This window comes from Charadrius vociferus, unplaced genomic scaffold (genome assembly GCF_000708025.1).
Source record: "Charadrius vociferus isolate BGI_N301 unplaced genomic scaffold, ASM70802v2 scaffold414, whole genome shotgun sequence".
NCBI lineage: Eukaryota > Metazoa > Chordata > Aves > Charadriiformes > Charadriidae > Charadrius > Charadrius vociferus.
Window position 1 is genome coordinate 1,293,834 of NW_009648079.1, and position 15,046 is coordinate 1,308,879.

The window sequence follows — 15,046 nt, forward strand, 5'->3', positions numbered from 1 at the left end:
AAATATGACCTTTGAAGAGTTCCAAACTCCAATTGTGTCTTACATCAGTTTGCCTCATTTGACTCAAGAAACATACAAACACATAAAAATATGGCACTTGCGCACATTATCGATTACATTTCCTAACCCTTCTGTAGTAATCCCTGAATCTGAATCAACAGCAAGTTAAGGTCTCTTTCTTATACTTAGCTTCCCCTACAGAACAAGCAGTGTCTCTTCCCTTCTCTTTTTTTTGTTCTACCCTCTCTGCTTTTACAACTTGCTTCCATTTTCTCAGCAGTCCCCAAAAAGGGCATCTCTGTTACAAAAACATTTCCCACTTTTGTCTTCTCTCACCATTTGCACATATCTCTTTCCCTAATCAGTTTGCAGCCAGATCAGCTGACCAAACTCATTTTGTGGCCAAAGCATTCCTAGAGCCACGTGAACTGTGGGGACACGGGGCCTGGGCTGAGACAAGGCACCTCTTCCTCTTTGTGCACAGCTGGCTTCAGCTTAAATTGAACAGAAAACCTTACCAAGGCTGTATAAGATCTGCTTCTCAGTATATGCCTGAACATGTTCACTATAGACTTGTCCACAGTGGCAATTGCAGTTGCTATTGGGGGAAAAAAAGGCAAAACAAAACAAAACAAAGAACCCATGCCTTTTTTCTGGTTTTCCCTCTTCATTTTTGTACATTTGAAAACTCAACAGCACGATGTCAGCAAACATCAAATTGGCACAGCTGTGACTGCTGCACATTTAAATGAACTGTTAGGTGCCTACAGTCTCAGACCTCAATAAACATTTCAAAGGATAGAGCAGAAGTCAACATTTGCTAACCATCATCATGTGTAATATATGGTATCCTTGCTGTAACAAAAAAGAAGTACAGGTCCCTAATACTTCTGTGATAACTCTTGACAAGTGCTGACATTTAAACAGCAACCAAAATAAGACTTGACCCTTCAGTGTCCCCACAATTATCATTAGGCACCTACTCAAACCCACTAAAATGAAATGGGATTGCTCTCTCATGACTGCAGATTTAAGGATCAAGCCTTTAGTAGGAAAAGAACCTCTCTTGAAGTAAGATCCTGCTCCACTCATGCTAATGGGCATATTCAATTGTAGCATGACAGAGCTTGTAGTATAAACATGAAGTCTGTAATTTTAAGGCACGAAACTGTTATTAAGCCAAATATCTAAGGTATTTTAATTTAAAACTTCAAAGAATACCTAGTTGGGCAGTAGGCACTCTTACCATTAATTAAAAAACAGTTGATGAACAAAGCACAGTCCATGAAACCATACAACTGAAAACCCAGCAATTGTGACCCAGCACTCCAGTACAGAAGAGTTAGAGGAAACCAAAAAAGCTATAAAGCCACATCTCTCAATGTGACATATTCTTAAAGGTAAATCTGTGTCACACCCTGCCCTCCACCCCGCCCCCCTCCAAAAACTTGTCAAAAGCGGTTAGCATCAGAGGTGACTTGTCACCACCTTGGTGAAGTTTGGTGGCATTAATTTCTTTGGAAAAATCCTTCACAGAAGTGCTCAAAACTGCAAGTAGGGCACCTTAACAGTTTTAAAGGAGCTATTTAGCTTTCTGATGTAAATATACATTACCTGATCTTTTTTATAATGTGGATTACATAAATTTGAATTAAGTGACTTTTAAGAACATTGATTATTGATTTGATAAACTATAGTGGCAAGCCATGAGGAACTATTGTGTAAATAACCATTTTTAAAAATGTGTTATGTCATAAAAGTTCTTATGAAAAGTACTTATAGTACTTTACATGCTGAGTAACCACTTTTCAACATTAAGTACCTCAGCCAAAGATACATTTTTAAATTAAGCAGCTTTTAATTTATATATGATTTAAAAAGAATGCTTTTAAACAACTCAGCATGTACTTTTTTGTACTTGTGTAATTTTAAAATGGCCAAGACAATGGGGTTTTTAACCCCTGAGAATGCAGATAACAGTAAAATAGGTGATCAAATGTTTGTACCAGGCTCATCAATGGCTCTTTGTGACCATACAGCTTTTGTGACAACACATACCAACAAAGGTGCATAGGTCCAAAGAAGATCCTTTCAGCTCAAATCTCATTAACATCTTCCTTTGAGAATTTGTTTGTGTCAGTTGATTTCCAGCAAAGATGGAGATACCAGCTATCTATGTTCGAATCTAGAAAGGGCTTGTTGAACAGGCTTTATACCATGTAGTAATGGAAGTAGAGGAGTTATCTCCTAACACAAGTGATCTGCCATGTCCTACTAAGAGAAAGAGAGAAAAAAATACCAATAGAGAAGGGGGAGTTATTTGGGATGAAAGGCACTGACACAGAAGAGTCTGCGTGTACTGGAGTTGTTAAAGGCAAGCTGAATGAGGATCAAGTGAGAGTACATACAAATGATGTTAAAATAAAGCAGCTATATTCAAGCAAGCAGGTGTGCAATGAGGAAGAATCATGCCCACATCTGGAATGCCGTACACCAGGAGCAAAGCCCACAGAGGAGAAAACAGAGGTAAAAGGGCGATCCAGATACCACCCACACAAGTTTCTTCTCCTGGTGCATTCACTAGAACAACAATACACTGCAAAAGGGATATTAGTTCCCTGTGGCATAGCCATTCTGTTACAGTGACTCACCCAAACAGCCTGATATGCCAGAAAATATTTACAGTACAAGCAACATAAAATTGAACATCAGAGAATGTGATAGTGAAATGATTTTAGGAAAGATATGGCATGGAACAGAACTTAATCAAACACATGTAGACATGATCGCAGCGGATATTTTCTCTCGGTGTTTTGGACACTGTTGTTCTAACTGGGGCCCCACAGCTACGCAGACTCATGTGCCTTCCTCAGCAGCACTGTCTGTGAGGGCAAGAGTCCAGACTGTGACCCAGGGCTACCCCATGTTCCAGTTGGGACCTCTGTCCTTTGACAGCCAGCGGGACATTCCTACACTTGCATATTTGTGCAGAGCTGTAATGTACCTACTCCTCCCTGCGACAGCATGGCATAAAGTTCTCTTACAATGAGGCTCTGCGTTACAGCATTGCAGGAGCCACATTGAGGATGGCTCCAAGGCAGAGCTCGGAGGATATTGGAAAGATCCCTGGGAGCTGGAACTGACCCCAGCCTTACCCATGTTCCTCTCTGGCTTTACTTAAACACACTTACTTTACTTGACACACTCAGCTTGCACAAACAAGAATGACAGGGAAAGATAATTGCACCGTAAATGCACTGCAAATCACTGTAGGGAGGAGTTTCATCAGGATAAACTACAGTTTATGGAAAGCTGTTTGTTGCAGGGGCCGGCATGTACAGAATTAAAAGCAAAGTCAGTCAGAAGTGGCAACGTCTTAACTGACTGCTTTTATTCCTGTTTTATTAACAGGTATTTAGTGCTGCTTCTCTCTGTGATGCCACCCATTACCAGGCAGGACATTTTCTACATAGAGCCAGAAGACATATATTTTCAAAGAGGGTATACTTGGGGGTAGCTTAATGCTGCCTCTCTCGCCACCCTTTATTTTTTAATCTCTGGCATACTAGGAACATGTGCCAAACAGCGTGTGTACCTTTCAGAGATAACCTGGAGTCAAGGTGTCTCACAGAGAGTCACCAGCACAAGCAACATGAACTTCGGCCTCACATGGCCCGTTCCAGTTTGCCCACGCTAAGGTCTCATGTTCCCACAGCAGATGCCAGTGCCTTGTGTTTGCTGGCTATACAGATACTCCGAGGGAGTACTTAGGTATGCAGTTACACACATATTTGCTTTTTCTCAGCTGCTGGGTTGTTGGTTGGTTAGGGTTTTATTTTTTGGCAAATTACAGAAATTCCTCTTGTAATTTTGGTGGAAGTTTAAAGTTCTGGGAATATCTCCCAACATGCAACACCGTGCTGTTTCAAACTCTCGAAGTAATAAAATGTTGAGAATGTGACTGATTAAACAGAGGTGAACACGTCAGAAGCTGCTCTGCAGATAAGTGGGAAAAAAGATAAATGTTCCATCTGTCTTGACTACATCTGTGCTCTTTCTGTATTTAATTTCCCTTAATGTTCTAGGAGACAAGTGCCCTAACAGCTTAGCAAAATCTGAAATGATTATTTTTAAAGTTTTTCAAATATTTTAGAAAGTATGAAGGAACAATAAAGTGAACCTACTTTTACACATTGAGCTAGATTCAAAAGAGTTAAACATATCCACTCAGGAAGCAAAACTGGGACCCCTGGCCCTTCTGTGCAGCAGGTTTAAATGCCACACGCTCATGACAGATGTCTTGAGAGTAATCTAACAACCAATACTTATTTGCAGCAACTGAATGCATGATTTCAAGAGAGGAACATGTTTTTTAAAAAGTGCTTGGATCACTGAAATAAAGCTCCTGTTTGTCAAACAAATTATTTCCTATGAACTATTCAGTCCTCTATCATAACAGCATAACTTTATTTTGTGCATTTTAATAATTGGTTGGGAATATTATTCAGTATTGTTTATGAATGTCTGGTGGATAAAGGGTCCTGTACAGTAAAAAGCGTGTTTGATGTCAGCAGGAGTTCATGAGCAACCTAGGGAAAGGTCGTCCTGGTGTCAAAGGCTGCAAGAAATGTCACATGGTTTCTCTTAATTAATGCAGGGTAGGAGAGAATCCTCAGGGAGGGCCCAAGATCAGAAGGAGGAAACAGACATTGTTGTACCAATTATCACTGCTTATTTGAGCGTCTCTCTCTTTGTGATTACCCCAATTTAACCAAACATGTAATTTCTAGGCTGCATCAGTTTATCATAAGTGAATCCACTTGGATGAGTGTTCATTCCATATTTAAATATAGATAGACCCATCCTTGCCAGGTGCTGAGTTTGCTCAACTCCTACTGAAATTAGCAGAGGCTCAGCATTTTGCAAGAATCGCTTAGCAGTGCCCAGAACTGGATTCTTTATGTGTCTTATACATCAAACAAAAATCTGTGCTCCTCTAATGTCCATTTGCACAGTAATCCATATTTCTTTTCATTCATTTATTAACAAACAGACATCCACTTGGTGTTTCTCCTAAACAAATGTTAGTGGCTGTCACTGCTAGATACTTAGGCAAATTGAATGTATTCCTATTCCCTTTTGCACCATAGCAATATTATGCAGTGTACTTTAGCTTTCAGCTTTTCCTTACGTACAGAATATTTATGGTCCATTTTGGAGTTGTCATCCAGGCACTTGGGGTCATTTTCTTATTAAACAGTACAATATTAAAGCAATGGGGCACAGCAGGTGGTGTGTTTCTGGCTATTTTGTCATGCCTCAGGCTGAGTTGCCATCTTCCACCCAAAATAATGTCATACTGAATATTAGTACAAGCAAAAAAAACCCAGGAAAAACAGATATTTTTTAAAAAATAATATTGCATTGTAAGTTTTGAACTTACATCAGGGCATTTTTCATGTGGGAGCTCTTCAGAGAGATAAAGTGATTGATTTTTACAAAAGTTGGCATGCACGACCAAGGGCAGATGGTGCATAAATTTGGGCCCCAGTCTTACATTCTGCTCCGTGTAGGTGGACCACTGAAGTGCTGTGACTGAGAAAAAAGAATAAAACCCGTGAACAGATGCAAGACTCCTGTGTACCATGATCAGGCAGGAGGACTAGGACCCAAACTTGCTTTGCAATAGTAATTTTAAAGCCACGTTTTGGCAATACCTTCAAGCATAAAAGCTAGATTTTATATGTTGGTATTTATATACTCCTGATTGATCGTGTAGAATGTGTGAGATGTCTCTGCTTAAGTTACACTTTGTGCTGTTATAGATTGTGTGACAGATATTTGCTCATACACCTTGCTAAACATTAGGTCCCAGCCATCATCACAACTAAGAAGACGACATGAAATGCCCTCACTAGCTAAAATTATTGCAGTGATGACTAGGACAACAGAAAGGTGAGGAAATAGAGAGCTGGGCACTGTAGCGTCACAAAGGACACTCTTCAGTTTCCATCAAAAGACAATCCACACAGCTCCCCTTGTCAGACGGCTATTAGTGGATCTCAAGTCTTCTCTTTTACTGGATCCTCTGTCTTCTATTTTACATTTGTTGTGTTCAGCTGATTTTCTATCACTGTACCAATCTCATGCATTAGTTCAAAGCACAACGTCATTTCATGTCTGATGACACTGAAAATATAGCATGCTCCCAGAATATATGCTGCCAAACTAATGAATCACGTGAGCAAAATGTACACAATTTCTTTATCATTTTGTTGTACATTTACATACTTACAGCACAGGCTGCCTTCACAGGGTAACAAGCCTATAAGGGTACAGTTCATTTAGCATTTTCCACATTGGAAAATGCCTGACATTCATATCTTTTCCCTACGGGCCTCCAGAAAGGTGTGCAAGGATGAAGAAAGGGCACAAGGTGGCCACAGAAAAGGGACGAATAGATGGGCAAAGCTCAAAGGAAAAATCCAGTGTCCCTAAAGAGAGCAAATCAAGATATGTCGAAGAATGAATTTAGCAGCCTTGGGAAATGAGGAACAGGCTTCGTATACTACAGATTGGGACTCTCACCATTTACAAGCTTTTTCTAACATCTGCAGTAACAAATCTACTATTCCAAACTGTAACAGCAAATATGTTTCTTTGCTGTCTTATTACCTTGGGATTATCACAGTGCCTTTCTCACAGGCAGTGAGTTCTCCATTTAAGAATGGAGGATAGTAGAAGCACACAAAATTAGACATCGATGTACTACATCTATTTTTAAAATATTGTCTATACCTTCCATTTTCTTCAATTTGTTGTGCCTTGGGCAGACTTACAAAGCAGCCTCAACTGTATTTCAGTTTCACAGTATCTTTCAGCACTTCCAGAACTCCTGAGAACCTGGACCACATCTGCCAGCTTGGATGGCAGAAGAAGAAAACCCCATCATTTAGCTCAGAAATGAATGGGTCTGCTGGTTCTAGAGCAGCTGGACTAGATAATTGTACAGTGCAAAGAAAACCCCTGGTGAAGACTCCACATATTCCTAGTTACTTCTTTGTTTTACCTGGCTTATGAATATTTACATGATTTTTGGCTCACATTTGGAGACTTTTTCTTATATAAATATCTATGGTAACATAGCAACAAGGGATTTTGTGCACAAAACTGATTTTCTAACTAATTTCTCTTGATTTCTAAGATGATCAGCTCTGATGGAAAAAAAAAAAAAAGTGGTTAGTTCATCTTTGAAATCTAAGCTCATTGTTTCTTGAACATTTTCAACAGTGTTTCTGCACAATAATCATTACGGCTTTATTCTTTTGTTACAGATGCCTAGAGGACATTTGACATTTGGCTTTATATTGAAACAATATCATTGCAAAGACGTTCTTCAGGTGACCATTCTACAGCATGTCTTTTTCTAGCATTTGTATTTTAAAATTAATTATGATTAATCATTAATCACCATATATTAAATAGCTGAGATAAAGTGTGAAAACAAAGGCTGTACCTGATACTTGAAAGTTGCTATTCCTGACAGCACTTCATCTTTTTCATACCCATATTGGCTTTTATCCCGGCCCATCTATTCCTTAATGTAAGTGTTATAAATTGTTGTAAAGTGCCATAAAATATAATAAACATGAATCAATATTTCTTGGTTAAAAAACTTAGAAATGCTGATGAAGCTCAGGTTTATTATAGATGTCCCAAACCCACAATGTGCCTTTATTTTTTTTACCTTCATAATTTTTTCAGGTCCTGAGTTCATGTGTGCATACACATTCACTCTTCACAAATCAAAGAGGCAGCGAAAATTAAAATTATTAATGCAGAGATAATGAAGCATCTAACATTTTAACCAGTTGTTTTAGGCAGGATATCCTGTACATACAGGGTTGTTATATATGATATGTATGACCCAATTCAAGCAAATGCCTTATGGATCTAGTGAATATTAAGCATGTACACAGCACCAGAAACTTTGGGGATTACTCACATGCTTAAAGTTAAGCATATGCTTAAATGCTTTGCTGAATCAGGGCTTTAATGAAGAAGCATGGCACAGTAGTGCTATTTGCCATAAAAATTCATCATTGCCATGGATCTCTGCTCATTAAAGAAGATGCTATGATTTGTGTTTAGAATATGAAAGAAATATGATGCCTGCATGGTGCATTAAATACCCAAGCATACACATGCATTTAAATTCTTGCTATCTTTTTAAGGATATTGTTGTGAATTATGTTCTTGGATATGCAAGAGCATCTTTCACAGTGAAGCGACAGTTCGTTTCCACATCCAGCTGATGCTCTTTACATATTATTAGTATTATTTATTCTCAGTCTGAAGCTAATGATGGATTCCTTTGTCCTCGGTGGGTTTTGTGGTTTCTCCACAGGAACCGCCATGGGCTGCGGCGTTTCCAGGGGCACTGGAAGACTGTCCCCAGGGCAGGGCAGACCCAGTCCCTTTTCACAGCTGTGAGGGGAGGTGCCACTGGGCTCACCCAGGCATGGCAGACACCCTGCTCCTGCTGGTGGCCCAACCCCGGGGGTGCCCAAACCAACCCCGCTCCCGCCAGCTTGCTGCTGCTCAGACGGGACAAGGGCTGCTGCCCTGGCCTGCACCGGGAAGCTCGGTGTGCACCATGTTAGTGAAAGCTGCCATCAGCTGCCCCTGCCCTGAACCCCACCTGGCTCTGTCAGCGATACAGCCGTGGTGACAGGAGACATCCCCACTCTGACCGGTTGGTCCTCACCAGGGGATTTAAGACCCCCGTTAGAGCCAGTGTAGCAGCTGAAAGGAGAAATATTGCAACAACGCTGGGGTGTTGCCTTTGTGCAGGCCCTTCTCCCCGTGGTGCCCTGTGATGCGGCCCTGCAGTGGCGGGTGCAGCCTCCACCATGGCCCCAGCAGTTGTGAGGGAGTAGCTGGGGAGAGACCTCCTTGGGGGCTGCCGCCAGCTCTGGGGCCTTGCCCTCGGGCCCAGGCCTGCTTCAGGTCTTCCCCCAGGCCAGGGTATGGCCGGGCTGTGGCCAGCCTTGGTCACGGTCATGGTCCCTGGCCCTGCCCAGCTCACCTCACTGGGGGCTGCAGGATGGGGCTGGTTAGGGAGGGAGGGCATCGCACCACCCTGTGGCCCCACAGCCACCTCCACACTGGACGGAAAGAGATCCTGAGAGAAATCTATTGTAAAAGCTCTGCATCCTGGTAAAACAATACGGCTGCTTTATACTATGACAATAAATTTGACCGAGGTTTCCTGGGACAGTGAGGCTGGTGAGGACCAGTGTGACAACCATGGCCTCGTGCCACACGCCACACCATGGCTGCCTGGCCATTCAGACCGAGCGTCCGTGGCTGGAAATGAGGCCACTACAGTGAAAGAAGGATAACATGTCTCTAAACTATGTGTTGTTGTGACTTGTCTTTTTTCCAATTCAGCTATTTATAAATGTGATAGTCCTCTGTTTCTCCTGCCTCTTTCAGCACCCCAGTGAAGAATGTGTGAAAAGCTCTAATTTCCCTTGAGGAAAAGAGTTAGTATCTTGTGATTTCAGTGAAAAGCTGTGTTCACACTGTGGTCAATAAATTCCTATAGACAACTTTTCCCCCTTGGAATTCTCTTATCTTGTTATTTTATTAATGCTTGAGATGAATATTCCAGCTCAGTAAAGACGTTGCGGAAAGCTGTCCCATTTCTTGCGGGTCAGCTTTGGAAGGGAGATGCCAGAGCTTTAACAGACTCTCCTGGCATTAAGTTTCCCTTTTCTTTCATAAAAACTTAAATACTCTTGTTTTCCTTCTGACTTGGAGGAAGATCAAATTTCAAAATATACAAATCCTCCATGAAACAGCATTAAATCTTTCTCTAGAGCCTCAGTTGTTACTTCTTGCGATGATAAATCCCACCAGTATCACAAAAAGACATTTTTTTTTTGAGAAAAAGGTTGAGACGTCTCCCTAGACCAAATCTATAATAACTTCCTTTTTTGTAGGCAAAAATACAGTTTGAAATATCTGAGCTGAAAAGTTCTTGCCTTGGTGGTTAAACTGCTTCTGCATTCACACCCCACAAATCCATGAAGTCCTGATGAAAGGAGTCAGACTTCAGGGCTGAATACAAAGGAAGGCGCAGCTCCAAACCAAGTGTCCTCTGAACCCCTGTGCCAAACTGCTACGTGGTAATTCCAAAGTCATGGGAAGATTCGGCACCCTCTAAGTCCAGGGATCACTATGATCTTAGCCCCATCAATACGTTCTAGTTCAGGTCTGCATGCAGAATTTTGACTACTGCTTTTAGATATGCCATCCATCTAATAATGAATTTGAAGACTCTATTCTTTCTAAGAAGGCCAGGAAAGAAAAAATTTGACAATACTATTCTCTCAGATGATGCTATTTTTCTACATATTTTGGAGACCATTGTATATATGGCTTTTTTTTTTCTTTTTCTTTTTCTTTTTCTTTTTTTTTTTTTTTTGGTAATATAAGATTTGTTCTATTAGTAAAGCAGTGTCGCTTCACTTCATAAGAATTCTTATTTTCCAATAGTTAGTCTGGTTTTCCTAAGGTAAACATAACTGTCAGCACTACATCACAGTACCACTATACAGAACACCACAGCAATGCTGCTAATCTCACTGACAGCACACAATGAGATGGAAAGAAAGGCAAAAGAAAAGTGTTTTAGCCTGATGAGAAGCTGCACTCAGGTCTTAGCAGAAAATTCAGAGCAGGAACTGCAGCCACAGTGATTAACAAGGAGTTTCCAGAAGTTAATATACCGGGCAAAAGGGTTGCTCCTTTGGAGGCTGAGCACTGGAGAGTGGAAGTTAAAATGACTTGTGCACCATTGAGCTGGAACATGCTGCTCCTGGGTCATTGATCTGCTTTGCTCTGGCAGGGCACTGCTTTGGTATTGTTAATTTTCAATGACATAAAGACTTGTATTACTATAGGAAGCAGAACTGAAAGGCCAGAGACTAAAGGGAAGACAAAAGAGAGGCCAGCGGTAAACATGGAGGGTTCCAAAGACTGTGATGCAAAACCAGAAACAAATACAGCCCCTGAACAATAAGAAATTCATTACTTCATGGATCAAATGGACTAGTCCAGATCCTCAGCTGCCATAGGTTAGAATTGTTTCTTTTGTATCAGGGAAACTAGGTCCACATGAACTGGAAGAGCAGGTGATCCATAGTTTACATAGGTAGTGAAGCTGTGTATAAGAATGACATTTTTCCCCCTAAAAAGTAAGTGCACACAGAATTGTACAAGGCTTTTTAAAATATATATATATATTTAACAACTAAAGCACACTGCCGCTGCAATCCCTTTTTATGACCCCTGCTATAATGATAAGTATGAAAAGGTGCATAAACCTCAAAGAGCTATTCATTTATCAGGAAGAGAGATGCTCATTCTAAAAACTAGGGGTAATAATTTATTGTTTGGGTCTTCTGTAATAAACTTGAAATAATGCCCTTAAATTTCAGAATTTTACTGTCAGTGAGACAGTCATTAGTTCTTATGACTGAATTTTCACACCATAACATTCATCAGCATCTCCAAACAGTCCTCCTGTATTTTTCCCCAGGGTTTATATTGCAGTGGGTACGCTGCCCTGGGGTCTCAGTGGCACAGGCACGCTAACAGCTTCCATATCTTTTTAAGAACCAAAGTACTGTAAGTGTAGATATTTTCCTCTTTTCCTTTGACAGAAGTGAAAGTCCTGTCATGTCTCCACCTCAGCCATCTTGGGAAGGCAGCCATCACTTTGCCAGTGTTACATGTAAGCTGGCTGAGTTGTGTATGCGGAAAACAAGTTCTACTGAAATGTCCATCGTGTTGATGTGTCTGATCGTGTTGATGCACACAGAGAAATGGACAGCTAGGAAAGGAATAAAGCTGGCAAAGTGAGCTTTTGTCTAGATATTTTCTGCAAAACAGAGAAGTAAGACAGTCTACTTCCTTCAACATAACAAATGCAGAAAATAACCTGCCAAGTTGGGGGCAGGGCTGTCTCTGGACCTTGGCTGGGTATTGAGTCAGTTGCTGGGCTTAATATAAAGTGGCAATTACAGAGAATCAACTTTTATTTAAAATATCAACAGTTTACAGTTAACTGAGGAGGATGAAGAAAAGGCAGTTGAATGGCAGCATGAGAACAAGAGGCACAGTCAGACAAACTGGAAGAAAGCAAGCATTGTTGCCTGAGTGGACTCAGTGGATATGGTGGTATATCTGATTAAACCAGTTGCTTAAGACTGAGTGTTTAAAAGGATGCAGCACTTGGCATTTAAATACTAATCTCAAATTTATTCCCAAAGAGAATCTTTAATTCAAAATCTTCTGGACTTCACAAGAGTTATTTTTTTCTCTCTTATTCTCATTTCAGCCCTTCCTTATTCAAAGCTGGACTCAATGCAAAAAAAAATATTTAAGCATTAAGGAATTGCTGCTTCTTTTTTTTTTTTTTTTTCTTAAATTGTTTAGTAGCTTACATGGTGTAAGGAACAGCATAAATCATTAACATCAGCTCAGCTCAACAATAACCTAGCAATGCAGAGCTGCTCTCCATTCTAATAAATGCAAAGGAAGTATCCGAGTCTTCAAGACCGTCTGTAAGATGTCTCAGATCTTAAATATTTTCCTGTTTGAGGCTTGAGGGTGATCTTTTGCTTGCTCTTCAATGAATGAGGGCTCAGTGGTGCATAATGAAGAAATAAAGAGATTTTACACTAGGAAACGACAGCTTTGCTTTGTAGATTTATATGTAAAGCATATGCACTTGCTGAAATACAGCCAGTTTTACTGGGATTCTTTTTTCTACTTTTTATTGCTATAGCAAAAAAAGTACTGGATTTCAATGCATGAAAATCACAAAGCATGACCAATTTGGTTTGTATTTTACTGAGAAGTTATACCAGTACTGTGTTGTGGATTAAAAATGCTTAGATTTTTGAAAAAACATGCGCAAAAAACCCTACACATAATTTTATTCAATGATTCTCTTTGGCTATATCTAGATTAGTAATTTAAGTAGTGCCTGGGCACTGAAACTCAATTGCCTATAAAGTTAAATAGTTTGATTCATAGAATCATAGAATTGTCTAGGTTGGAAGGGACCTTGAAGATCGTCAAGTCCAACCATCAACCTAACACTGCCAAAAGCACCACTAAACCATGTCCATAAGCACCACATCTACCCGTCTTTTAAGCACCTCCAGGGATGGTGACTCGGCCACTTCCCTGAGCAGTCTGTTCCAATGCTTAACAACCCTTTATGTGAAGAAGTTTTTCTTGATATTCATTCTAAACCTCCCCTGGCATAACTTGAGGCCATTTCCCCTTGTCCTATCATTAGTTACTAGTGGGAAGAGGTCGACTCCTACCTCTCTACAACCTCCTTTCAGGGAGTTGTAGAGAGCGATAAGATCTCCCCTCAGCCTCCTTTTCTCCAGTCTAAACAATCCCAGTTCCCTCAGTCACTTCTCCTAAGACTTGTGCTTCAGACCCCTCACCAGCTTTGTTGCCCTTCTCTGGACACGCTTCAGCACTTCAATGACTTTCTCGTAGTGAGGGGCCCAAAACTGAACACAGTACTCGAGGTGGGGCCTTACCACTGCCAAGTACGGGGAATGATCACTTCCCTAGTCCTGCTCACCACACTATTCCTGATACAGGCCAGGATGCCATTGTCTTTCTTGGCCACCTGGGCACATTGCTGGCTCATACCCAGCCGGCTGTCAACCAATACGCCCAGGTCCTTCTCCGCCAGGCAGCTTTCCAGCCATTCCTCCCGAAGCCTGTAGCACTGCATGGGGTTGTTGTGACCCAAGTGCAGGACCTGGCACTTGGCCTTGTTGAACTTCATGCCATTGGCCTCAGCCCATTGATCCAGCCTGTCCAGATCCCTCTGTAGAGCCATTCTACCGTCAAGCAGATTGACACTCCCTCCTTACTTAGTGTCATCTGCAAACTTACTAAGGGTGCACTCGATCCCCTCATCCAGGTCATTGATAAAGATATTAAAGAGAACCAGCCCCAGTAATGAGCCCTGGGGAACACCACTTGTAACCGGCTGCCAATGGCTTTAACTCCATTCACCACCACACTCTGGGCACAGCCATCCAGCCAGTTTTTTACCCAGCGAATAGTACACCCATCCAAGCCATGAGCAGCCAGTTTCTCCAGGAGAATGCTGTGGGAAACCATGTCAAAGGCTTTACTGAAGTCCAAGTAAACAACATCCACAACTTTTCCCTCCTCCACTAAGTGAATCACCTTGTGATAGAAGGAGATCAGGTGTGGCTTGTGATCAACGTGGTTTGATTTTGTTCTGGGCCAGCTTACACTGTCAAATTCTGAGGGTTAGTGTGGGACAGTTTGTGTTATGGGCTACCATATCTCACAGACCAGTGTAAATGCAGCCATCCTACTTTGAGAGTATAGTAATGAGAGTATAGTAATATGGACAGGTCATCCTGTGCTAGTTAGCCTCAGTCCCAGGATACTAGGATAGAAGTCGTCTTTCTGGCCATGGGACTCCTGAAGTTGTGAGGCTTCACTGAACAGTCATTGCAGGCTTTGCTAGTCACTGGCTAGGTGTGACTGATATTTTATACCTAGGCTATTCTCTCCCATTCTTTCTCTTGTTCCATTGTACCTCCATATACCTGAAAGCCTATGTTTCAGGTCATCAGTTGAAATAGGGCAGTCTTGTGAGTACATTCTCCAGAAGGTAGAATAAAGAGGAAATTCATCAGTAATTCTCATAATAACACTTATCTATTTTTCTAGCTCCTCCTTTTCTTTTTCAAGAGCACCATCTTTAAAGTTCTTCAAGACCAAACATGGCATATTAAAAAAAAAAAAAAAATTCTTAGACTCTGTATTAGGAAGAGACCCTAGTAGCAGCTTTATAAAAGAACCTATTGCAGTATTTTCTTCAGAGCTGAGAAAACAAAATCAGTCACTTTAAATCCTTCATCTTCCCCAAATGTGTAGAGTCAAAGACAAGATTAATAACACA

General features: G+C 41.1%; 1 protein-coding gene across 1 annotated transcript in view; it reads right to left on the reverse strand.

The window, feature by feature from the left end:
- Window positions 1-7,591, reverse strand: part of USP25 (ubiquitin specific peptidase 25) — a 195,101-nt gene extending 187,510 nt beyond the window's left edge. The window contains exon 1 of the mRNA XM_009883868.1: window positions 7,517-7,591. Within this exon, the coding sequence (XP_009882170.1) occupies window positions 7,517-7,591 (75 nt within the window). The remainder of the gene's footprint in view (window positions 1-7,516) is intronic.
- Window positions 7,592-15,046: the final 7,455 nt, after the last annotated feature.